The sequence below is a fragment of the Acanthamoeba castellanii genome, assembly GCF_000313135.1.
Source record: "Acanthamoeba castellanii str. Neff unplaced genomic scaffold scf7180000084768, whole genome shotgun sequence".
NCBI lineage: Eukaryota > Discosea > Longamoebia > Acanthamoebidae > Acanthamoeba > Acanthamoeba castellanii.
The window spans coordinates 539,409-563,408 of record NW_004457618.1 but is presented as its reverse complement, the minus strand read 5'-3'; the positions used below and the strand labels follow the sequence as shown (position 1 = coordinate 563,408).

At 61.5% G+C, this 24,000-nt stretch overlaps 10 protein-coding genes across 10 annotated transcripts; 6 read left to right on the top strand and 4 right to left on the bottom strand.

Annotated features, from left to right (window-relative positions):
- Positions 1–160: 160 nt before the first annotated feature.
- On the bottom strand, positions 161–3,601 carry ACA1_255750 (uncharacterized protein; the record flags this gene model as incomplete). The annotated part of the gene is made up of 14 exons (XM_004367653.1): positions 161–274; positions 368–520; positions 672–765; positions 907–1,074; positions 1,188–1,319; positions 1,491–1,617; positions 1,792–1,935; positions 2,058–2,169; positions 2,338–2,443; positions 2,597–2,718; positions 2,822–2,869; positions 3,003–3,064; positions 3,218–3,412; positions 3,526–3,601. 14 exons carry the CDS (start codon positions 3,599–3,601, stop codon positions 161–163), a joined length of 1,653 nt encoding a protein of 550 aa, XP_004367710.1.
- Positions 3,602–3,783: 182 nt separating this feature from the next.
- Positions 3,784–4,080, top strand: ACA1_255740 (uncharacterized protein; the record flags this gene model as incomplete). Its single annotated transcript, XM_004367652.1, has 1 exon — positions 3,784–4,080. One exon carries the CDS (start codon positions 3,784–3,786, stop codon positions 4,078–4,080), a length of 297 nt encoding a protein of 98 aa, XP_004367709.1.
- A 1,301-nt stretch (positions 4,081–5,381) lies between these two features.
- ACA1_255730 (hybrid signal transduction histidine kinase j, putative) lies at positions 5,382–10,151 on the top strand (the record flags this gene model as incomplete). The annotated part of the gene is made up of 8 exons (XM_004367651.1): positions 5,382–5,759; positions 5,862–6,270; positions 6,383–6,525; positions 6,653–8,179; positions 8,242–8,410; positions 8,490–8,645; positions 8,761–8,874; positions 9,019–10,151. The coding sequence occupies 8 exons, from the start codon at positions 5,382–5,384 to the stop codon at positions 10,149–10,151; spliced, it is 4,029 nt and encodes a 1,342-aa protein (XP_004367708.1).
- Positions 10,152–10,661: 510 nt separating this feature from the next.
- On the bottom strand, positions 10,662–13,602 carry ACA1_255720 (eukaryotic aspartyl protease superfamily protein; the record flags this gene model as incomplete). The annotated part of the gene is made up of 12 exons (XM_004367650.1): positions 10,662–10,806; positions 10,922–11,031; positions 11,126–11,148; positions 11,251–11,366; positions 11,517–11,672; positions 11,726–11,858; positions 11,952–12,126; positions 12,191–12,280; positions 12,399–12,617; positions 12,864–13,084; positions 13,254–13,503; positions 13,579–13,602. The coding sequence occupies 12 exons, from the start codon at positions 13,600–13,602 to the stop codon at positions 10,662–10,664; spliced, it is 1,662 nt and encodes a 553-aa protein (XP_004367707.1).
- Positions 13,603–13,814: 212 nt separating this feature from the next.
- ACA1_255710 (RhoGAP domain containing protein) lies at positions 13,815–16,226 on the bottom strand (the record flags this gene model as incomplete). The annotated part of the gene is made up of 10 exons (XM_004367649.1): positions 13,815–13,927; positions 14,079–14,227; positions 14,360–14,442; positions 14,517–14,731; positions 14,824–15,156; positions 15,261–15,320; positions 15,402–15,567; positions 15,690–15,852; positions 15,981–16,067; positions 16,159–16,226. The coding sequence occupies 10 exons, from the start codon at positions 16,224–16,226 to the stop codon at positions 13,815–13,817; spliced, it is 1,437 nt and encodes a 478-aa protein (XP_004367706.1).
- A 248-nt stretch (positions 16,227–16,474) lies between these two features.
- Positions 16,475–17,023, top strand: ACA1_255700 (uncharacterized protein; the record flags this gene model as incomplete). The annotated part of the gene is made up of 1 exon (XM_004367648.1): positions 16,475–17,023. The coding sequence occupies one exon, from the start codon at positions 16,475–16,477 to the stop codon at positions 17,021–17,023; it is 549 nt and encodes a 182-aa protein (XP_004367705.1).
- Positions 17,024–17,237: 214 nt separating this feature from the next.
- ACA1_255690 (uncharacterized protein) lies at positions 17,238–17,618 on the top strand (the record flags this gene model as incomplete). Its single annotated transcript, XM_004367647.1, has 2 exons — positions 17,238–17,413; positions 17,480–17,618. 2 exons carry the CDS (start codon positions 17,238–17,240, stop codon positions 17,616–17,618), a joined length of 315 nt encoding a protein of 104 aa, XP_004367704.1.
- Positions 17,619–18,711: 1,093 nt separating this feature from the next.
- On the top strand, positions 18,712–19,980 carry ACA1_255680 (protein kinase domain containing protein; the record flags this gene model as incomplete). The annotated part of the gene is made up of 1 exon (XM_004367646.1): positions 18,712–19,980. The coding sequence occupies one exon, from the start codon at positions 18,712–18,714 to the stop codon at positions 19,978–19,980; it is 1,269 nt and encodes a 422-aa protein (XP_004367703.1).
- A 192-nt stretch (positions 19,981–20,172) lies between these two features.
- Positions 20,173–22,654, bottom strand: ACA1_255670 (uncharacterized protein; the record flags this gene model as incomplete). Its single annotated transcript, XM_004367645.1, has 11 exons — positions 20,173–20,405; positions 20,527–20,614; positions 20,720–20,821; positions 20,919–20,983; positions 21,093–21,180; positions 21,338–21,487; positions 21,593–21,722; positions 21,833–21,949; positions 22,113–22,180; positions 22,292–22,423; positions 22,523–22,654. 11 exons carry the CDS (start codon positions 22,652–22,654, stop codon positions 20,173–20,175), a joined length of 1,305 nt encoding a protein of 434 aa, XP_004367702.1.
- Positions 22,655–23,574: 920 nt separating this feature from the next.
- Positions 23,575–23,910, top strand: ACA1_255660 (uncharacterized protein; the record flags this gene model as incomplete). Its single annotated transcript, XM_004367644.1, has 1 exon — positions 23,575–23,910. A coding segment is annotated over one exon (336 nt), but the record flags the coding sequence as incomplete, so codon positions are not given.
- Positions 23,911–24,000: the final 90 nt, after the last annotated feature.

The window sequence follows — 24,000 nt, the reverse complement described above, 5'->3', positions numbered from 1 at the left end:
AAGAAGAAGAGGGAGCTCCGGCTTGCCGCAGAGGAGCGAGCTGATTGGACGGTGGAGTAGTGGGTAGAACTCGTCGCCGCCTTTTCTGTCCCCCCCCTCCGGTACTCGCATTGCCCCAATAAATTGCCCCATGTTGTGCCGATTGTGTGCATACACGACGTTAGGAGGACCGGAAGCCGATCTCGAAGGCGCGCCGCCACGGGTAGTAGATGGCGTCGAGGGTCCACGGCAGGCCGTACACGCGCGTGATCACCCTGAAGTCCTCCGCCAGCACCTGGCACGCAGCGTTTACAATGTGAGGGCACACACAGCAGCAGCGCGGTGGGAAGAAGAAGAAGAAGAAGAGCGGCTGCGTTCCCGCGGGAACCTTGTAGGAGAGCTGCTCGTAGAAGGGGAGGTCCCGGGAGAGGAGGTTGGGGTCGTCGCCAGCCAGCGCCGTGTAGGCGACGAGGCCCTGCCGCCACTGGGCCTGGTAGCTGCAGTCCTCCAGGATGCGCTGCGCATTGAACCACGTGCTCTCCTTCGCTCCACGACACGGTCACCCAGTCACAGCCACCAGCCAGCCAGCCAGCCAGCCACTCAGCCAGTCACCAATGGAGGCGCGTACGTCTAGATTCGAAGGAGGGGGCAGACGAAGGAAAAGCGAGATGAGGATGGACCTCACATCGTACCTCGCGCTTGGCCGGGAAGAGGGCCATGAGGAGGGACGAGGAGATGACCGTGCCCAGCGTATTGCCGTCCGTGTTCCATCCGGCGTAGGCAAACCTGGCGTGGCGTGGCGGAGGCACGCGCCGAAGGAGCACCGAACGAGCCAAGTCAAGCTGGAGGTCTTGCCGTTGGGACCCACGACCCACCAAGACGGGAGAACGAGCGGGGGAGGGGCAAGGGGGCAAGGGGGGTACGTACTTGGACATGGGGATGTGGGAGGCGGATGAGTGCTGGCTCTCCATGTACCGGATGAGCACGACGTCGGCCCCGTTGGAGTAGCGGTTGTCGGCGAACCCCACCACCACCCGGGGATTCCTCATCGCCGCCGCGAGGTAGGCATCGAACACCGCGTACTCGGCAATCGACCTGCGCAGCCCGCGGGTCAGAATTCACTCACAGAGTGCCCAGCTCTGGGCACACAACCACTGCGCGAGCGGTTGAGTTGGGGGGTTGGGGGTTGGCGTGAGAGGGGGGGGTACCTGTTGAGCGGCTGATGAGGCGCCTCGGTCTGGGGCTGGTGGGAGAAGTTGTTCACGAGCAGGATCACGGACGCCGCCTCCGTGTCATTGGTCAGGCTGCCTCCCGCCGCCTTGATCTGGTCCTCGAGAGTCCTGGGAATCATAACACCGCACCCTCAGCGCCCCAACCACTGCTACCCGCGGGGGGGGGTCAAGAGCTGCGGTGGCGGTGGTGTGGCAGCGGTGGCTGACGTGGTGGCCGTGGCTGTGGCCGTGGCGGTGGTGGACAAGTCTGGTGGAGGACGAGAGCAGGTAAAAGTTAACTGGATCATGGGCTGGCCCTCGTAGTTGGGGATCAAGTTGATGGTGGCCGGGTCACGGAAGACCAACTTGATCCGGGGGCTCTTGCCCTCCTTGCGAACACTGCTCTGCGCCAGCATTGTCAAGCCCACTGAATAGTCGATATGGTACGCACCACCCCGCCGACACACGCACACGCACACGCACACGCACACGCACACGCACACGCACACGCACACGCACACGCACACGCACACGCACACGCACACGCACACGGGTGAGATGCAGAGTTCAAGGCCAAGGCGCACGCGTGGAGGCCTGGCACCTTCGTCAGCACCGGGGTAGATGTAGATGTCCTCCTCGAGGCCGTACTGCCGCACCAGGGCCTTGAGCTTCTCGGCTTCGGCGATGTTGAACCCGTACTCTGCATTATCGTCCTGCGTGACATAGAGTTTCTCGAAGAGCCGCTCTGCCATAGACACATCAGCATCGGTGTGTGTGTGAATATATATCACTCCGGTTGTGGCGGTGGTGCCGGAGGCACCACGTGCTCCGTGGACGAAGAACCCGTGAAGGGGCGAAGGGAGGTACGGTTGTGTTGCTTCTTCCAGAGGAACTGCTGCTCGATGATGGCCTTGGTGACGTTGAAGTTCCTGCTGCGTCTCCACAGCCAGTCCTCCACGACCGCCGGCGGGACTTTACTCTGCCGAACTCGAAGGCATCAAACCACGACCACCACGACCCACGACGACCACGACCACCACGACCACCACGACCACCACCACCACCACCACCACGACCACCACCACCACCACCACCACCAAGAAAGAGGAGTGGGGTGGTGGAAGGGCGGCACGCGTGGTCGGCGTACCCGGTAGGACTGGGCGGTGGCGAGGTCCGCCGGCTGGCGGAGCGTGTCGTACTTGTCCATAAAGTACGAAAACTGGAAAAGGTCCCGCCCGTAATACGCCCAATACCTGGCGATTGGATGGGAACATCACGGTGGAGCTTCTCTCTGTGTGTGTGTGTCGTGTGTGTATGGTGTTGTCGTGCGTGTCGTGTGTGTCGTGTGTGTGCCGTGTGCGTCGTGTGTCGTGTCGACATGGGTAAGGAAGGGAGGGAGGGCCTACCACTGGTCCTCAAATCCGGAGTTATAGGCCGGGATGCGCATGATAACGGCCGAGGCGTAGATCTTCACACCGTCGCCGAGCTGCTGCTTGTAGGCCACCAACTTGGCCAGCCGACCTTCGACCTGCCGTCCAGGCACCCCCCCACCCCAAATCGCCCCACCCGCCCGGGGGTGGTAAGCAAATTAGCGCCGCACGATGGTGCCCCCGCACGATGGTGGTGCAAACCTCCGCCTGCGTCCAGTTGGAGATCCGCGAGCCGATGAGTCCCCCGTACTGACGGTACACACAACGAATGGCGACATCATCGGGGGGGGGGGCACTGGTGAACAATATGTGTGCTTCCTCCACCACCATCATAATCATCATGCCTCGAAGCAACGAGGCCAATGTTTGGGGTAGTGCGTACGAGGTACATTTCGCTGGACAGGATCATCTCACGCTCGTCCGCCTCTCCCGCGGGATGCCGCCCTGCACCGGCGACGACGACTCCGGAAGAGAGAGAGAGAGAGGTGGTGATGTATGAGCAAGCGCCCATATGGGATGGCGCACACCGCACACACCCACAAACACCACATATTCTTGAACCCTTTGTATACACACGAGTGGGGCGAGTCGACATACGGTGGGGAGAGAGGAGGGCGTGGTCGACCCATTTCTGGAGGGCGGGAATGTCCGCGGCCTCGCGGATGTGCGGCAGGATGGCCAGGGGCGGGGAGCGGAGCGTGTACGGCGTGTGTGAGAGGGCCATGTTCACGAATGCGTCGCGCGTGGTGAACCGCTCGTCGAGGGGCAGAAACACCACCTCGCCCTCGGCCCCTGCAGAAACAATTACCCCACGGCCCACCGCCCACCCCCCCCCAATACCGCCATCGCTTTGAGCAGGTGCACCTGGCACAAACCTGCCGCCACCGAAGAGCACCGGCACACACCTTCCGCGCACAAGCACGCCAGGACCGCCGCCACCAGGACTGTGGCCAGCAGCGCGCACGCCCGCGAAGCTTCCATCACCACGCTCGCGTCTTTACTTCCGAGTTTATGCACCAAGCCAAGGGGCCGACCCAGGGAAAACTCTTTGAGGAGGCGGCCGACGTAAGTACGACCAATCAAAATTTTGGGGCAACAAATGGCCAGCGAAATCGTTAAAAAAATAGACAAAAGAAAAAGAAAAAGTGCCCGACGAAGGAAAGATGAACCGTGTTGCTGCCATCACTAGAACCTCGCGACCGAGCGCCGCTCCTGTGTGGGCGCGCTACGCTGCTCCCCAGGGAACGCGAGGCGCACCCTCCACCACGCTGGCATGGGCAGCGCGCACAGCCGTCGTGGGAACCCAGCGGGCCACCTATGGCGACAAGAGCCCCTCCGACAAGGCCAAGAAGGACAAGCAGAAGAAGGATAAGGACTCCAAGGACTCCAAGGACAAGGAGGAGAAGCAAAAGAAGAAAGATGACGCTGCTGCCGGCGACGCTAAGAGCAAGAAGAAGTAATCTCGCCTCCCCCCCAAACCTCTCGAAGTGGCGAGAAGAGCTGAAGAGAACTGTGCGCACGCGCTTCGTCTCGTTGTAGTTGTCGTTGTCGTTGTCGTTGTTGTTACTGTTATTGTAAATCCGTGGTGCGCCACCCAGCCACCAAAACAAGTATTGTTCGCGAAAGCCACCTTGCTTGGGACCCCGGGGGGGGGGGGTAAGGAAGGAAGCTGACAAGAGGTGGGGGGCGCTGCGGGCATTCTTGTTCCTGGTCCAGGAAATGGGGACGGCCAGTGAGCGAGGGCGGCCACTGTTGCCGCCGTCACGCCCGTGTGCTGGTTGCACTGATGGCCGAAGGCGCACGACGGCGACAGACAGGGCTTCACAGCAGTGGATGGCTGTCTCGTCTCGCCGTGGGCTGACACCAGACCAGACGCGCACGTGCTGGGGAAATGTCAAGCTGATCACGGACTCTCTGTAGCCAATCGTCGCCGCTCCGGCCAACCAGGTCATCCGCGGAACTCCTCGGATGGGGAATGGCCGGCAACTCGGCGAGATGCCGCACACATCGAACTGGCATCAACCCTTCTATGGTCCTGGCCATGCGCACGCGCCCTGTCTATCGGCCTGGTGTCAGCTTGGTGAGAAGCCATCAACGGGGCCGAGACGGCGGAAATGCGGAGAAGAGCTGCGGATTCGCACCAACCATCACCACTCCCTGGTGCGGTCCATTCCCGCAGGTTTGACTCCGACGTCTCGCTCGCACCGCCGCTTCAGTTGTTTGTTTCCTCCTTTGCTCCCCACGCACACGCACCACCCACAGAGAGAGGCCCCTTCAGCGCCTGCGCCCTGGTCTGAGACGGCCGCGTTCCGAAGAACCGCCCCCGCCCACCCATCAACCGGACACGAACCACTCGCCAGCACTACAACGACCAACCCACACACGAACACATCATCGCCAGAGCCCAGTGAAACTCCCTTCCACTCTACCCACACCCCTTCTACATCGCGAATTGACAGCCGACAGACACGCACGCACACACGAACCTCCGCCGCTCCAGCCCCGCTCACCACGCATTCTTTCTTCTTCTTCCATCCTGTTCGCCAGCCGCGCTACTCGCTTCGCCCCCCCCCAAACAGCTCCCTTCCGCGTTCACCTTACCGTACCCGCCGCGTAGAGGACGCGCCTCCACATCCTCTCGAACGGCCGAGCAAGCCTCACGTAGACGAAGACGTTGCGCACAAGCCGCTTAGTCGTGGGAGGAGGAGGAGGCGGGTGGACGGACGTGGAGGAAAAGAGCTCCTGTCCTTCTCCTATGGGCATGCGCTTCACGGACCATGAAGTGGTCCTCCTGCAGGCCCTCAAGAGCCTCGAGGCCGGCGACTTCAGCGTCAGGCTGGACCCCAACGCTGACGGCGTCTATGGCGAGATAGCCGACGTGTTCAACCGCATCGCCCTGGCCAACGACACCCTGTGCAACGAGATCGAGCGTGTGCATCTGGCCATCGCCGTCGAGGGCGACTTCGAGCAGCGTGTTAATCTGCCCGCCCCCGGCGGGGCCTGGGGTCGCTGCGTGGACTCGGCCAACCAGCTCATCGACAACATGGTCCAACCCATGATCCTCGTTCGCGATGCCATCGGAGCCGTTGCCGACGGTGACCTCTCCTGCGCTCTCTCCCTCATCAACAACCAGCCCCAGGTACCTGGCGCCTCCAGCACACCACAACTGGGGGTAGGGGAGTTTATGTTTTTTATGTGAATTTTCAGTGTATTAACTCCCCCACGCGCTTGGCAGCTGCAGGGTGAGTACCAGCACACCTCACAATCCCTGACGGAGATGATCCGCATGCTCAACAGCTTCAACGAGGAGGTGCTGCGCGTGGTGTGCGACGTGGGCATCGAGGGCAAGCTCGGCGGCCAGGCCGAAGCCGTGGACCTCCGCGGCATCTGGAAGGACCTCACGGACAACGTCAACACCATGGCGGCCAACCTCACCGGCCAGGTGCGCGCCGTCGCCCAAGTGACCACGGCCGTGGCGCGCGGCGACCTCTCCAAGAAGATGACCGCCGAAGCCAAGGGCGAGTTTCTAGAACTGAAGAACACGATCAACACCATGGTCGACCAGCTCAACGCCTTCGCCTCCGAGGTGACGCGAGTGGCGCGCGAGGTGGGCACGGAGGGCAAGCTCGGCGGCCAGGCCCAGGTCACAGGTGTGCCCATTTCCCCTCGTGTCGTGCGTCGTGTGTCGTTTGGGCTGCGCACGCTCTCTCTCTCTCTCTCTGTTGTGTGTGCCATTCAAGACTCACGCGAGAGCGTGCGCAGGAATCGGGGGTACGTGGAAGGACCTCACGGACAATGTCAACACCATGGCGGCCAACCTCACCGGTCAGGTGCGCGCGATCGCCCTCGTCACTACTGCAGTCGCCAATGGCGACCTTTCCAAGAAGATCACTGCTGAAGCGCAAGTGCGTTCGAACCCGCCTCATCGTCGTCGTCACCATCCTCGCTTTTCTCTTTTCTTCTCTCTTCTCGGGATCTGGGGCGCACACAGGTCTACTTACCACACGTATGTGGCACCTCTCTCGTTGGTAGGGCGAAATCCTGCTGCTCAAGAACACAATCAACACCATGGTGGACCAACTCAACTCCTTCGCCTCCGAGGTGACCCGCGTCGCGCGCGAGGTGGGCACGGAGGGCAAGCTCGGCGGCCAAGCCAACGTCAAGGATGTCTCGGGCATCTGGAAGGACCTCACACACAACGTCAACACCATGGCGGCCCGTCTGACCGGCCAGGTGCGCGCCATCGCGCAGGTGACCACGGCCGTGGCCAAGGGCGACCTCTCCAAGAAGATGACCGCCGAGGCCAAGGGCGAGATCCTCGAGCTCAAGCTTACGATCAACACCATGGTGGACCAGCTCAACTCGTTCGCCTCCGAGGTGACACGAGTCGCGCGCGAGGTGGGCACGGAGGGCAAGCTCGGCGGCCAGGCCCACGTGAAGGGCGTGAGCGGCATCTGGGAGGACCTCACGAATAACGTCAACACCATGGCGGCCAATCTCACCGGCCAGGTGCGCGCCATCGCGCAGGTGACCACGGCCGTGGCCAGTGGCGATCTCTCCAAGAAGATCGCGGTCGACGTCAAGGGCGAAATCCTCGAACTAAAGAACACGATCAACACCATGGTCGACCAGCTCAACACCTTCGCCTCCGAGGTCATGCGAGTCGCGCTGGAAGTCGGCACGGAGGGCAAACTCGGCGGCCAGGCCATGGTCCGCGGCGTCGCCGGCACGTGGAAGGACCTCACGGACAACGTCAACACCATGGCGGCCAACCTCACCGGCCAGGTGCGCGCCATCGCCGAAGTGACCACGGCCGTGGCGCGCGGCGACCTCTCCAAGAAGATCACCACCGACGTCAAGGGCGAAATCCTCGAGCTCAAGAACACGATCAACACCATGGTGGACCAGCTCAACTCCTTCGCCTCCGAAGTGACCCGCGTTGCTGGCGAAGTGGGCACGGAGGGCAAGCTCGGCGGCCAGGCCCAGGTCAAGGGCGTGAGCGGCATCTGGAAGGACCTCACCTACAACGTCAACACCATGGCGGCCAACCTCACCGGCCAGGTGCGCGCCATCGCGCAGGTGACCACGGCCGTGGCCAAGGGCGACCTCTCCAAGAAGATGACCGCTGACGCCAAGGGCGAGATCCTCGAGCTCAAGAACACGATCAACACCATGGTCGACCAGCTCAACACCTTCGCCTCCGAGGTGACACGAGTCGCGCGCGAGGTGGGCACGGAGGGCAAGCTTGGCGGCCAGGCCCAGGTCAAGGGCGTGAGCGGCATCTGGGAGGACCTCACGACCAACGTCAACACGATGGCGGCCAACCTCACCAACCAGGTGCGCGCCATCGCCGAGGTGGCCCGCGCGGTGACCAAGGGCGACTTCACGCGCTTCATCACGGTGGAGGCCTACGGCGAGATGAACACCCTCAAGACCATCATCAACGAGATGATCTGCACCCTCAAGGAGATGCTCATCAAGACCGCGCTCGCCAACGAGGCCAACCGCGCCAAGACCGAATTCATGGCTAACATGTCCCACGAGATTCGAACGCCCATGGTACGCATTTGACACACACACACTGCTTGTGCGCTCTCGCTCATTGACTCTCGCGGGCGCAGAACGGAATCATCGGCATGACGGAGCTTGCCCTCGACACGCAGCTGAACTCGGAGCAGCGGGACTACCTCAAGCTCGTGCACTCCTCCGCGCTCGGCCTCCTGACCATCATCAACGACATCCTCGACTTCTCCAAGATCGAGGCCGGCAAGCTCGACATTGAGCACATCGGTACCAGCACCCCTTCTTTGTTGCTCTCTCTCCTCAGTGCTGTTTCGGGGCTAACTAACGAGGAATGGCCGGAATGCAGATATGTCGCTACACGAGACCCTGGGCGACACGCTCAAGGCGCTGGCGCTCAAGGCCCACGAAAAGGGTATCGAGCTGCTGAGCGACATCGAGCCCACCCTGCCCGACAAGCTGGTGGGCGACCCCGTGCGGCTGCGGCAGGTCATCATCAACCTAGGTACGCCCGCGTCGCTCTTCTTCTTCTGGCTTCTTGTTGTTGTTGTTGTTGTTGTTGTTGTTGTTGTTGTTGTTTTAGTCCATTGGATGTCTGACTCCAACCCATAATCGATTAGTGGGCAACGCCATCAAGTTCACGTCGCAGGGCGAGGTCGTCCTCTCGGTCAAGATGCAGGAGCGCAAGGCCGACGCCGTCGTACTCCACTTTGCCGTACGCGACACGGGCATCGGTACGCACTCGACGTTCCACTGCACAGCGCTCGGTGATCAATCCATCATCGTCATCATCATCATCATCATCACCACCACCACCACCACCAACACCACCACCACTACCACCACCTGACCCCCTACACATCATATTTGTACGGCAGGCATTCCGCCGGACAAGCTGTCGGTGATCTTCGAGGCGTTCTCGCAGGCCGACGGGTCGATCACGCGCAAGTACGGAGGGACGGGCCTGGGGCTGACGATCTCGACGCGGCTGGTGCAGCTCATGCAGGGCAAGCTGACGGCGGAGAGCAACCCGGGCAAGGGCTCGCTGTTCCACTTCACGGCCACGTTCGGGCTGGCGCGCGAGGAGAGCTCTCTGCCGCGCGAGCGGTCGACGGCGGTGCTGGGCGGGCGGCGGGTGCTGGTGGCCGACGCCAACGAGACGTCGCGGCGCATCCTGTCGCAGACGCTGCTCAACTGGCGCATGGAGCCGATCGTGGTGGACACGGTGCGGGAGGCCAGCCAGCTGTACGCCGAGTCGGTGATGGTGCAGAGACCGTTCGAGTACGTGCTGCTCGTGTCGCAGATCCCGGATGACCTCGAGGGCCTCACGATCGCGCAGTTCAGCGAGAGCCTGCAGGTGGTGACCAAGGAGACCACCATCATCATGGCCCTCTCGCCCACCGCCACCAAGCGCGACCTCGTCAGCTGGCACTCGTGCCCGCCCACGTGCGCCTACATCTCCAAGCCCGTGGGCCAGAGCGAGCTCCTCGGCGCCCTGCTCAAGCCCTTCGACCTGCTCGAGCCCACCTCGTCGCTGCTGCCCGGCGGACCCGGGTCGGCCCACCGCGGCAGCCCGCACGCCTCCGATGGCCGCGCCGGCTCTCACGGCGGCGAGAAGCCCCGGCAGCGCATTCTTCTGGCCGAGGACAACGTCGTCAACCAGAAGCTCGCCATCCGCCTCCTCGAGCGCTTCGGCTACTCGGTCACCCTCGCCGACAACGGACGCAAGGCCGTTGACATCGCCAAGACGCAGAGCTTCGACCTCATCCTCATGGACGTCCAGATGCCCGAGATGGGCGGCTTCGAGGCCACCGCCAAGATCCGTGGCCTCGAGAGCAAGCAGGCCGGCCGCGGCCACACCCCGATCGTCGCCATGACCGCCCACGCCATCCAAGGCTACCGCGAAAAGTGCCTCGAGGGCGGCATGGACGGCTACATATCGAAGCCCATCCACGCCGAGTCCCTCAAGCAGACCATCGAGAGCTTCCTCTCCATGTCCAAGGACTCCTAGCTCTCCTCACACAACCAACCACACAAGAGAGAGAGGAGAGAGAGGAAAGCTCGCGAAAGCGAGACATTTTTGTGAATAATGGCAGTAGCGCGCGTGCTGCTGCTGCTGCTGCCCTGTAAGGGAAGGAAGGGTTTGGGAGCGGTGGTGTACAGATGAAGCGTTTATAAATATATATATAAATATACTTGTATCTAGATCTTACAACCAAACATAGGAATGCTTTCAGATGACAGGAGGTGCTGTGGGAAAGAGGGATGACAGTGTGTGCTTCTCCGGCGGGAGGAGGAAAGACACGCCGATCCGGTGGGGCTCTCTTACGCCGCCGTGATCTGTGGCGAGGGCGTTGACTCGGTCAGCCAGGATTGGCCGCACAGAGGACACGAATGACGTTTGTCCTTGTGGTCGGTCGACGGGCGACCTGCCAGCGCGGGAATGGCGGCGTTGAACGGAAGTCCTCCTTGTCGGCCCCTCTCCCCGATCAGGGGGGTCAGCTGTTGGTCAGCCCTCCGATCAGGTGGCACGGCCTCGGGCACGGGCACGGGGACGAGCACGGTCTACGGGGGGACGAGCGTAGAGGCACACCAGCACCCCGCCACAGACGGAGACCAGGGCACCCACGAGGGCCAGCCCCACCCATACCCCGGCCCCGTTCTCCCTGTGTTGTCACACGCACACACACACACACACAGAGAGAGAGTTTGGTGAGCTCGGCACACATATTGCGGTTCGCCTCAGCTCTTTCGGGCCAAGGGGGGAATGAGGGACGGGACCACGAGGTGTAGAGGGCGAGGTCAGGCGCGGGCTCCCGGTAGTCGGGGTCGACCTCGACTGCTCCACCTTCGCCGTCGGCATGCTCCGCAAAACCGATGCGCCCGTTACCCTGTCCACACGACACACGACACACGACACACATTAACAAAAACCATGTAGCCAAGCGAGAACGAGGAAAGGAAGGAAGCTGTGTAGGGGGGTACCCGGTCAAACACGGTGTGGAATGCTGAAGATGAAGAAGAAGATGAAGAGGAGGAGGAGGAGGAGGGCAAATGCAATCAGCTGCTGGCTCGTCGTGCGATGGTGGTATTCCTCCTCCTCTGCGTACCTCGGAAGAAAGGCGCGCCGAGCACGAGGCTGGCGTGGGAGGCCTTGGTCTCGCGGATGGCGGAGCACACCATCACGGTGGTCCCGTCGTCGGCCAACCGCTCTAGCAGGTACTGCCTGCAGCATTGACGTAAGGTACAGGTTTCCCGGGTGCACGCAGCAATATAGACAAAAGTGTGTTACGTGCACTTACACATTTATGAAATAAAAAATAAATAAATAAATGAATAAAGAGAACCGATGCATGCGCGACTTGCGTGGGCGTACCTGGGGCGGAGGGTGAGGGTGACTCCGTGGGCGAGGCCGAGGGAGAGGGCCGGGTAGCGGTCGATCGGAAACGAGTCGCGCGGGAAGCAGTACTGGAACACGTGCTCCCCACTCTCCCTAATGTGGTGTTGGTCGCGCGTGTGCGTGTAGTGTGTCCTACTTGTCAGCGGGACCCGCCCTCAGCAGTCGTGCCGTGGCGTGTCGAGTACCGGGCGTGGGCGCATATGCCGCGGGTAGTGCAGTTGCCCGCGAGGAAGGCCGCCACAATGGCGGCGTAGAGCGGAGACGAGGCGGCGATCACGCTCGTCCCGCTGTCCAGCAGCGCCTCTGCCGTCGCCCTGCCTACAAACAGAAAATAAGTTAAAAAATAGAAAGAATGCGGTGCTATCCTTCGGAACGCATTCCACACACAGAGAAGAGGGGGGGGGTAAGCACCGCGGCCAGGGAGGCGGACGAGGCGGGGGCCGGCGGGCGGCGCGTCGAGCACGGCGATGGTGCGGAGAGCGATGCGGTAATGCCCGGCGTGGGCGCCCAGGTCGGCGCTCCAGGCCACGGGTTCGCGCAGAGCCGTCACGCCGTCGTCCGCGCTGCCCACGATCAGACGTCCGCCCTGAGGGCGGTCAGCGCCAACGGCGTCGCGGGGGGCGATCGTGGGCGGAGAGGGAGCGGCGTACTGTGTCGCGGAGCTGAAGGGCGAACACGTCGGGCATGGGGTGCTCCCGCATCAGAGAATCCAGTGGCGGTTCCACGCAGTTGGGCACGCACTGCTCTCACCCAACCCCCCCCCACGTGTGTGTCGTGTGCGTGTGCGTGTGCGTGTGCGGTGGCGTGTGTCAACGCTCGCTTCAGATTCACTACTGGGTTTGGGGGGGGCGTATGTACGTTGAGGGGGTTGGTGGCGGTGCCGGGGCGGGCGAGGCCCAGGATGCCGTCGACGCCCCGCACGCAGAAGCGATGTGCATCGACGATGGCGCCAAAGGTGGCGGCCCACTCCACGCCCGCCATGTGCACGCGGTCCCGCACTAGCACCCCCGCGATGCGCGAGCGGTCCGCGTAGGCCATCTCGAACCCGCACAGCGCCCCGTGGCACCCGCCCCCGCACTCCGCACACGCCACCCCGCGCTCCTCCTCACGTCCGTACCTGGGAAGGCCCACCAACACGCACACACACACACACACACACACACGGCGCACAACGCGACGAGGTCACACGACACGACACACCACACACAACGCGACGCGACGCGATGTCGCATGACACGCACGACATGATCCGGCGGCAATGCGGCGGTACCGAAGGGAATGGGCGCAGCAGCCGGTGCAGAGTCGAGAGGGGAGGGCCATCACCGCGCTCCCGGTGTCGACGTGCAGCAGGAAGTACCCGGCGCCCCGCTGCCGGCCCACCTTGGAGCCGCGCTCCTCCTCCACTTCCGGTTGTTGTTGCTGTTGCTGCTGCTGCTCGCCACTACCGACATCATCACCGTCGGCGTCACCACCCCCAGCAGCGTCGACAGCACGTGGAAGATCGTGACCATTACCGTCGGCTATGGCCACCTCCACGAAATACTCTGCGACACCCACACACGCACACGCACACACACACAGCACAGCACAGCACAACACAGCACAACACAACACAACACATCACGACACACGGATCAGTGGCAACGACACGGTTGGTGGGCGGCACCTTCATCGTCGTCGTCATGGTGAACTGGGTGGTGGTGGCCAACGCACCGGCAGCGTTATGGTGGAGGGGCGCGGAGAGCACCTCCTGGTCGTCGTCGTCGTGAGCTCCGGAGGCCTCCTCGATGGCGAAGAGGGCGTCCGCCGGGACGGGCGTGGGCGCCGCGGCCGACGCGGTGGAGGAAAAGCGCCGCGCGACGCGCCGGACGGTTTCAGCGTTGACGGCGGTCGCAGCGCGGGGGGGCGGTCGGCGCTCGAGCTGCACCACCAGCGGAGGCGGCCCACCGGGGTCCTTCTCTTCCTGTGCCCCCCCAAGCCACGCACGAAGGTGAACCACTGGCAAAAGGGACCAAGTCTCGAGAGGGGTGGGGCGTACCGCGTGAAGGAGGGCGAGCACCATGACTGCTGCCGTCAGCAGTAGCAGGAGCAGGACGCCACACACCAGCCCCTTGCCGGAGGCCACGGTGCTGCTGCCACATGGCCGGCCAACGTTGGACGCTAAGTCCGCTAATTTCTTTCTCGATTGAATTTTCCTGTTTTCTTTTGCAATTCTGCTGGTTTTTAAAACGCGATAGAAATGGGTACAAAGTAGGGCGCGCTCGTGGCCGGCATTCATGGCTCGGGCAGCTCGAGGCAGGCCACGAGGAAGAGCATGATCTCGGAGGTGCGCATCATCTCCTCCATGGGGGACGTTCGCTCCACGAGCATGGGCGCGAACACGACGGCTGATCCACCACACGGCGCCAGAAAATGGGAGAAGTGAATCCACCGGATTGAGCCAGCAATTATGTGCGAACAGAAGGGTTCGTTCGTGTCGGGTGCCATGTGCGTAGCAGGCCATGCGTGTAGCGTGTGTCGTGTGTGGTGGGTACGCACCGATGTTGCGCGGGACCATCTTGTTAACGGCCGAATTGCGGGCTACGTCGCGCCCGAGGCCCATGAGAAAGAGGAAGAGGTCTTTCTGCAGGGGCGGCAGGCTATCGGGAAAGCCTCTGATCTCCTCGAGCAGCACCGCGCGATCGTCCCTTATACGACGTAAAGCAAAGCAAAGCAAAGAAGAACACATGAGCTAAGCGTCAAGTGGCACTGCCCTGGGATCACAAAATGAATGTCTGTGCTTGCTTTGCTTTGCTTGTGCAAGGGGGGGGGTCACATACGCGGCGGCGAGGCGACCAGACAGGTCCGCGACGCACGCGGCACTGCCGGCCAGCAGACGCACCGGCAGTTCCCGGTACCAGCGCTAGATTACACAACCCCGGGTCAGGAAAGCGAAAGCGAAAGAGATAGCGAAAAGCGAAAGAGATGGAGGGACACCTTGATGAGGGAAGACACGGCGTGCACGTCGTTGGGGAACACGTCGAAGCTGAAGTTGCCCTGCTTGTCCACGTTCCTCGGTTTGTTGAGGCTGGCCTGCATCTTCTGACACTCCGTCTCCGAGCCGGCGATGCGGAAGATGCCCTCCTCCATGTGTCCGTTCATGGCGTAGAAGAGCCGCCGCAGGGCCACCAGACCCCTGGGCACCGTCAGACCTGAATGCCCAACCAATGGCATCCGACGCTCGCAGCCGTTAGTAGCTGTTGCATGCTCAACATTCCTCGCCGTGCGGGAGGGGTGGGCGCACCCGTGGCGTCGTCGCGCTCCAGGGGAAGGGTGGCAGGGTCCACCCCGAACGGCAGAAGCGGCGCAGTCGCCGGGGCCGCGAGGGACGCCAGCGCAGAGGCGAATCCGCCGAAAGTGCACATCGAAGCCGACGTCGACGTGGAGACAGCGGAAGATGCGGCGGTGGTGGCAGTAGCGGAGGCAGCGGCAGCGGCGATGGCGGCGACGAGGGGAGACTGGGGGGTCTCGATGATGATGGCGCTCGTGGAGATGCAGTAGAGCCCGCAGAAGGCGAACGGATGGGCGGGGTTGACCTTGGTGCCGTGGTGCGGCACCGCCAGGAAGGAGTCAATCGCTACAGGGACGCAACACACGACACACGACACACGCACAACCAAGCGGGAGTGAATATTCAGCAGAAGCAAGAGCGTGGCGTGGCGGGGTAGAGGGGCACGTTACAGATTCCCTCGCCTATCTCTAGCGGCGCCATGGTCCATATGCTGACGTCATTGACCGATCCTGCAACAGTGCCACCGCAATGCAATGTTATAAAGTAATAGAAATATATAAAAAAAGTAATAAATTATGGAGGCCGCATACCGGAGCCGGCGTCCTTCCACAGAGGCCCGGTCGGATCTTCGCTCACGACCCCGGCGGGTGTGCAGAGGCTACTGTGCACGCACATGACCTCGTTGAGCCCCGGCTTCTCGTACCCCACGACCGCCACGCACCCCAACGCGCAGTAGCCCTCTGGCGCCACCGGAACCTGCAGACACCGCGCCGCACACGATCGAGGTTCATACAACTACGTGCGCAGGTCGTGCGCGAGTCCGGAAAGGAACGCATGCGGTGGTACTGTGTGTGTGCGTGTGCGTGTGCATCGCGGACCCAGAGAGAGCAATTGCCGTAGCGTCCTCCCGAGCGCTTGTCGGTCCACACGCACGTGTAGTCCACGGGCGGGCGCAACACGGGTGACGACCCGTCGGCTACGCTGCCGTGGGCCGCTACTACCAGACAGCGGGCCATCTGAGCGGGCTCCTTCTCGTGCGTGCTGTTCGCGTACGGTGGTCAAAAGGTCACATGACACACGCGCATGCGCATGCGCACATAGACACGGACATCGTCAGAGCTCTCTCTTGGCACTCAAAGAAAGAAGATGCACCGCGATGGGCGGGGAACCGTTGGGCAAGGTCGGACACGCGGTGGAAGCCGCGCGGAGGCACTGGCCTCCAGAACGACACGTGGTGTGGCTTGCTGCCCGTCTTCCTTTTACAGGGGCAGCATTTAAATTAAAATGGTGAGAAAACAACACTTGAGCTCACTCCCACCAGGCGACACACGGGAAGGGTTGTCGCACCGGTCGTCCCACACCTTGTGGTATGCGGCGGGCCGCACCCCCACCAGCTTAGCCGCCACTCCCTCCATGTCGACTGTCGGGGTGCCTCTGGAATATAATATATTTGATTGGTAAGGATTTCTTCCGCAATTTCTCTTTTCAAGGAGAATCGGACTACGTGAGTGGCCGGCCTTGCCTTCGATGAAACAGGGTGGAGGTGGGCTTCCTTGAAGTTGACCACCTCAAATATTCGCTGTGTCTCCAGTGGAGTCATTTCAACCAACAACCAGCACTCAACCAGCCAAGTGCCCTAACACCTCCCGGAACCAGAAGAAGAATGTCGATCGTGTCCGGAACCGGAGCTGTCCATCTCACTGACGACGTGCGCTCGGCTGTCGTCGCCGTCAGCAAGCGCTACCACTTCACCACCACCACCTCCGCCAGCGACAACTCGCCGCTCTTCGTGCCCTTCTGCACCCTCAAGTTCGTCGACGGCAAGCAGTCCTGCCTCACCATCGACACCGTCTCCGCCACCACGCCAGCCTCTTCTTCATCATCGGACTCCGGCAGCGAGATGGCGGCGGCGACGTGGGAGAGCCTGGTGGCGAGCCTGCCGCGCGACCAGTGCCGCATGGCCGTGGCGCAGATGCCGTGGCGAGCCCACGCCGATGGCGTCGTGCGGTCGCGCCTGGTGTTCATCCTGTGGGCGCCCGAGGCCACGTCGACCAAGGAGCGCATGGTGGCGAGCATGTTCGCCAAGGGCGCCAAGGGCCTCATCGACCAGTGGGGCGCCGGCATGAGCCTGCCCATCCAGGCCGCCGGCGTCGATGACCTCGCCCTCGAGGACGTCGAGGACAAGATCCGGGCCAAGGCCACCGTCAAGTAGAAGGACAACAGTACACCGAGATGAACAAGATGTGCGAACAGGCCCTGTAAATAGAAGGCGTTAAAAAAGAAGTTTTATGATTCCAAACAGCTCCGACTGGCCGAGGAAAACAACTAAAGAAATGAACAAGGAAAAACAACAGTTGCGCTAGATGCAGCGACGTTGGGTTGGAGTAGCGTGGACGAGACAGGGCTTTGCTGTTTCCTGTCCGCAAATGCTGGTGATGCCCCGGCAGCGTCTCCACTGGGGCGCTCGCACGTGGCTGACAACTACCACCCACGAAGATTCCGTGCAACTGGGGGCAACCTTGCAGTCTCTTATGTGCACCGAGAAGTTCGCTCGCCTTCTAGCTCACCACACAACGGGCTCCGATGTGCTGTGCCTTACCGGGTACGTCCTTGTCTGTTTTTATTATTTTATTTATGGAATTGTTTATTTTCTTCGTGGTGTCCATAGGGAAATGGGGACGGGCAAGACGGCCTTTACTCGGTGCTTCGTTCGAAGCTTCTTCGATGACCCGACCATGCAGGTTACGTCGCCCACCTATCTGCTCGATCTGCACTACGCGGCACCCTCCCGACCCGACATCACGTGATACCCCCCCCCCAACAATCGCCCATGACGCATCAGTAATGGTGCCTGGTGCTGTGACTGACCGCGTGGCGCGTGGGGTGGGTTTAGGGTTCGGCACCTGGACCTCTTTCGGTGCACGGGTCCTGATGACTTGCGGGCACTGGGACTCGTCGCACCAGCCACGTCCGCCTCCCGGCCACCAAGGATCAGCCTGCGTACGTACAACCCGATGATCCAGCTGGCTGTGCTCGCCCAGGAGAGAGGAACTCTTTGGATCGTCGTGGTGATGATGGCGGTGGCTCTACTTGCGTTGTGGCTTGTTTAGCCAGGAGTGAGATTGCCCTGATCGAGTGGCCGCAGCGTGTGGGAATGGACTTCATGCCACGAGACCGGTTGGATCTCCACTTCGAGCTCCTTGACAAGGAAGATGGCGAACCCAACCCGCACAAAAGCTACAAGCGAACAGAGGCCAACAACAACAACCGCGGGGAAGGCAATGGTGATGAAGATGAGGACGAGGACGAAGATAGCGAACAACGACGAGTGAGGTGCGTTATGCGCTCTGCACGAAGCTTCGAACGACGCTGACACTCGTGCACTGTGGTTAGCCTTGTAGGGTATGGGCAATGGCGAGCACGGCTACTGCAGATCCAGGACGAGTGGACGCAAGAGCAAGCTGCCCATCACTAACCGAAAGAAGTACGAAAACGTGCGTGCGTGTTTAGAATTTTTTCGATTAGAATGCGAAACATATCCTACATTTTTCTCATTGTTGATGCCGCCGAAATCGGAGAATGGTACCAGGAAAAAGTCGCACCCTTTCGAGCTTTTTCAATCAAATCACACGCAAGAAGAAGAGAAGCTTGTTCCTGTCCGCCAAACCCTGAGGTCCTCGTCCAGTTCCCAGTCCTTTCAATTTTCAACCCAAGTGAGAGGAGTAGGGCAGCACCACAGCCGGAAATCCTCTTCAGATTAGATTGCGAGTAGGGTGAGTACTGCCAGCACCCAGTAGTACTCGGCCAGCAATACTACTTTCAATCAATCGAACGATTTTCAGACAAACAAGCAATTGCTTGCCACCATCATCCACACAACTCGCGCTTTTGCCAGCGAAGATGATGATGAGCTTGGAAGGGCTGTCGCTGCAGGGTGTGCTGGGCCAAGGCACTTTCGGAGAGGTGAGGGAGGCCGTGCACCGCGCCACGGGTCGCAAGCTGGCCGTCAAGATCATCGAAAAGGCCCGGCTCAATCGCAAGAGGCGGGACAGGATCCAGCAGGAGGTCGACCACCTCACCCGCCTGGCCGACCACGACGGCATCTGCCGGCTCTACCAGGCCGCGCAGGACGATCGCTGCGTGTACCTCCTCCTGGAGCACATGAACGGAGGCGACCTGTTCGACTTCGTCCAGCGGCGCGGCGGTCCGCTCGACGAGCGCCGCGAGGTGCGCCCGCTCTTCCGCCAGCTCTGCGAGGCCGTGCGCCACTGCCACGCCCGGGGCGTCGTCCACTCGGACATTAAGCTGGAGAACCTCATGCTCACCATCCCGCCGTCAGCGATGCCGCATCACCACCACCACCACGACGCCGCGGGCGACGACGAAGAAGACGACAACGGCCGTTGTGAGATGGACGACAGCCGAGGAGAGGAGACCGACGACGAAGACGAAGACGAACCCACGACGACGACGAGCACGACGACGCGCCGACGGGATTCTACGAAGCGGCGGCCATCGCAGGAGCAGGAAGCAGAAGAAGCAGAAGAAGGAGGAGGAGGAGAACTGTTGCCGGCGGGGGCGCGGGTGAAGCTGATCGACTTTGGGCTGGCGTGCCGGGTGGAGCGGCCCGGGCAGCTGCTGGCGACGTTCAGCGGGACGGAGCAGTACGCGGCGCCGGAGATGCTGGAGGGCCGCGCCTACGACGGGTTCAAGACCGATGCCTACGCGCTGGGCGTGGTGCTCTACTTGCTCCTCACGGGCGCCTACCCGTTCAGCCCGGACGACGTCGAGGCCCAGTTCGACGAGCAGACCTCGCCCGGCTTCCTCGCCTCGCTGCCCTTCCCGCCGCACGTGTCTGCCGACGCGCGCGACCTCGTCTGGTCGCTCCTGCGGCCCGACCCGCGCAAGCGACTCTCCCTCGACGGCGCCCTCCTCCACCCGTTCCTCCACCTCGTGCCCGAGGGCGCACACGCACACACGCAAGCGACGAGCCGAAGCACCACCACCACCACCACAGCCGACGCCGAGAGCGACACAACGGGGGACAGCGAAAGGGAGGAGGAGGAACGCGAAGACGACGACGACGACGACGATGTGCACCGCGAGGAGCTGCAGGCGGCCGCTGTCCTCGCCTGCCTCGACAGCGACGACATGAGCCTCGGCTACTGAGAAGCGAAGGCGGAGAGTGAGGGAGAAAAAGCAAAAGCAGGACCAGAGGGTGCCCTCGCGTGTACATAGTAACTAATTTTGATTGTTAAAACATTGAAGTGTGTTTTCTCCAAACAAAACAACGTCAACAAGATCTTGTCTTGACGCGCAATGCCCACCCCCCTTCTTGGCCTCAAACATTGGCTTCTAGTTCTACTGGTGGTGCGCGTTGCGTTCCTCGTGGAGGAGGGCGGCGAATCGGCGGAGGGCTTCGTCCATGTCGTCGGGGGAGGCGGTGGAGAAGGAGGCCCGCACGAACGATGATTCCTCGCCGTTGGGCGTGAACGCCACGCCCGGCACGAGCAGCACCTTCTGGGCCAGGGCTCGCTCCTTGATCATCTTCTCCGTCGACCGTACCCCCAGCGCCTTGAACCACACGAACATGCCTTGTGTCCATACAGGGACATGTGTGCGTGCGTGTATGTGGCGCGTGGGAATTGTGGGGATCGATGCATGTAAGCCATCGCGCAGTTTGTTTAGCGGCAATGGTGCCGGGGAGAGGCGCACCGGCGGACGGCGGATGCCACTCGGCGAGGCCGGTGAGGTGCTTCTCGGCGAGCTTGCAGAACAGGTCCCTCCGTTGGCGGTACCCCTCCTGCAAAGAGAGAGGGGCGGGGTGAGTCGGGCTGCGTATAGTCGTCGTCGTCCAATACACGTAGCATTATTATTTATTTATTTATATTTATTTATGTATTATTACCTGGACCATGGCGATGTGGCGCTTGAAGCCCTCCTCGCCCCAGTTCTTGAGCAGCGTGAGGAGCACCACCTGGCTCAGTCCGCTGACATGCAGCGTCGAGGCCTGGAGAGATGAAGGTGGCTTGGTTGACCACACACACACACACACACAACACAGAGAGAGAGAGAGAGAGGAAGAGAGGGAAAGGGGAGGGGCGCACCTGCTGGTGGAGCTGAATCCGCTCGATGAGCGGAGCGGGGCCGGTGGCCCACCCGATCCTGAAACCTGCAGCGAAATTGCCATGAGGACGTCGGTGTGCGGTGGTGCGGTGGTGCGGTGGTGCGTGTGCGTGTGCGGTGGTGCGTGTGTCCGACAGTGGGAACAATCAACGCACCCGAGGAGATGATCTTGGAGAAGGAGTCGAAGCGCACCACGCGCCCATCCACGTCCATCGAGAGGAACGACTTCAACGGCTCATCGTCCTGCGCGGTTCACCCCCCCCCCGACCCATCGTCAACCGCCGCCGCCAGCAGCCACCATGGCCCAAACACAACCAGCGAGAGCGAGAGAGAGAGAGAGAGGTGAAGAGAAAGAGAGCGGCAGCTGTAGTAGTAGATAGGTAAGTAAGGAAGTGGGGACCTGTTGCTTGTCGAGCTGGAGGTGGAAGTAGGGGTCGTCCTCGAGGATGATGAGGTTGTGCTGCTGCGCGATGCCGTAGATCTCCCGACGCCTCTCCTCGGGCAGTGTGGCCCCCGACGGGTTCTGTCCCGTGGGGATCACGTACAGCACCTACACGCACACCAACGACACCCACGACACGACACGATCAATGACACGCACGCACACGCACACGCACACGCACACGCACACGCACACGCACACGCACAAGCGCACCTTGGGCTTGGGGCGGTCGACGGGCCACGAGTCGAGGAGCGAGCGGAGGTGGGTAGGCGAGAGGCCCGAGTGGTCGGTCTCCACACCCACCAGCCGGCACCCGAGCGGCCGCAGCCCCGCCAGCGACCCACTGCGCCGCCGCGGCGGTGAGTGGATGGCGGTTAGTGGTGGGTGGTGGTTGGCATTGCATTGCATTGCATTGATCGGAAGCTTCAGGGAAAAGGGCAGCGGGCGGGGCACCTGTAGGTGGGGTTCTCGACGAGGACGTAGTCGTCGGGGTCGATGAGCATCTCGAAGGCCTTGGCGTTGGCGTCCGACGACCCGTTCGTCACGCACACGTGCCAGTCCTTCCTCGAACTACGCGCATGTGGCGAAGAGGAAGAAGAACGAAAGGAAGAATGAATGAAAGAACGAATAATGAGGAGGAATGGCCGTCATCTTCATGCTGCTGGCTGCTGCTGCTGCTGCTGCTGCTCACATCACAACGTTGTGGGTGGTTTGGCTCGTGGTCAACACGTACGCGTAGGGTGGGTGGTGCTCGCGCGTCTGGTAGTCTTTGAGCCACTCCACGAACTCCGTGACACCGTACTGTGGGGGGAGAAGGGGGGAGAGGGGGGGGGGGTGGAAGCACTTAGCAGGCGAAACAGTCGTGGTAGGCCACCACGAGGTATCAGGCCAGGCCACAGGACAAGGAAGTACCGAGGAGGAGTACTGGAGGGCGGCGTTCATGTCGACGCCCTGGATGGGGAGGGTGGTGCCGTCCGTCAGGTGCACGTCCACCCCCTTGATGGGGAAGAACGACGTGTTGGGCATGCCACCACCCAGCGAGATCTGCACCACGCCGTAGTTAGAGTTAAATAGTTTTATTTTTTTATGTGCCAAATCGAAATGGGCCGATGGTTTGAGTGTGTAGTGCTGTGGGGGGGGTACCATGCCGGGCAGCTCAAGGAGGGGCTGGAGGGAGCGGATGGGGGAGGGCTGACGTCGCTTGGACGTCACGCTCAAGAACGGCTCATAGTCCGTGATGCGGGAGGCTCCGCTCGATGCCAACGCTCGCTGCATGGAGAGTGAAGAAGACGATAGCGCCAAGACTCGGGTGGACGACGTCAGCGGCGAGACGACGAAGAACGAGGGACGAGACGCAGCACAACCCACACGCCTCATAATAACAAATTTTAATCAATGTTGTTCTAATATTTCTCTCTATTTCACGGAGTGGAATGGTGAGCGGAGACTTCCGGCTCTTGTTTGCGTTCACTGGGGGGAGCACCAAGTGGCGCAAACAAAAGCAGAGGGAACGTTGTGCAAGTGCAGAGGGTACCAGTTTGGTTTGTTTTTTGTTGATGGGAAAAAAAGAGGAGATGTGGTGGTTCACCAGCACGGTCCCCCAACCCGGGTCCTACACCGTGTGGGATCGTTTCCTAAAGGAACCACAAGCATTGGTATGTGCGCAGACTGGGCGGTGGTGCCTCACACCTAAACCACCCCACTGGTAATGAGGAGTGGCCAGGGCCAAAGACACCACCGTGGCGTAAGAGCCCCGCAAACTTAGCTTTTTGATCGATTTGCCCTAGGGCTCTCCCCGCCCACTTCTACTCTGCGCACACAGCGCCCATTATGGGATGCACCAGCCGACCTCCGAGCCCGGAAAATACCACGACCCACGGAGTTGGGCCAGCCAGCCTCCTCCTTCCGTTCCCACAACAAAGCCAAGGCTTGCAGAAGATGAAGCGTGAAGGCGATCAGAGACAGTGATCAGGGGCAGGGCAGTGACTGTTTTGGGCGGTTGAGGTGGCATTTTTGTGGACGCGGTGGGGTTCTGTTTTCGCGGGCATGCCGGCTGACTTTCGCCCTGGCGTAGGTGAGGCCCATAAAATCGATCTTGGAGGTTGCAGCAGAGGCCTCCGTTTGGCCCATTGTTATAATCTTTTATCATCTTCCTACACGACTCCTCGTTTGCCTGCATCCGCAAAAAGATGCTGATTCACCCCAAGCACCAGGAGGGCGCTACACGCCAGGTGAAGGATAGCGCGAACGACAGCAAGCTCGGTATGAAGGCCCAACAACAACAACATGCAGCCGTGCAAGACCCCGAGGCCCGTGCCAAGCTGCGCCGTGTGGTGGCGGGCGTGCTGACCGGGGTAACCGAGCGCTTCCTGTCCCACCCCGTCGAGACGTGCAAGGTGGTCCTACAAAACACACCAGCCTCCGCCTCAGCCGTGCAGGTCATCTCCTCGCGATGGCGCGACAAGGGCCTCGCCTCGTTCTACCGCGGTACGACAACCAACTGCTACTACTCTCGCCTTTGCAGGGTGTTGCCTTCCTCCTCTTCCCTCTATTTCTGCCTCGCTCTCGAGCCTTACCCCCATTACCCCTTCTTCATCTTCTTCTCCATGGCTCCTGACACT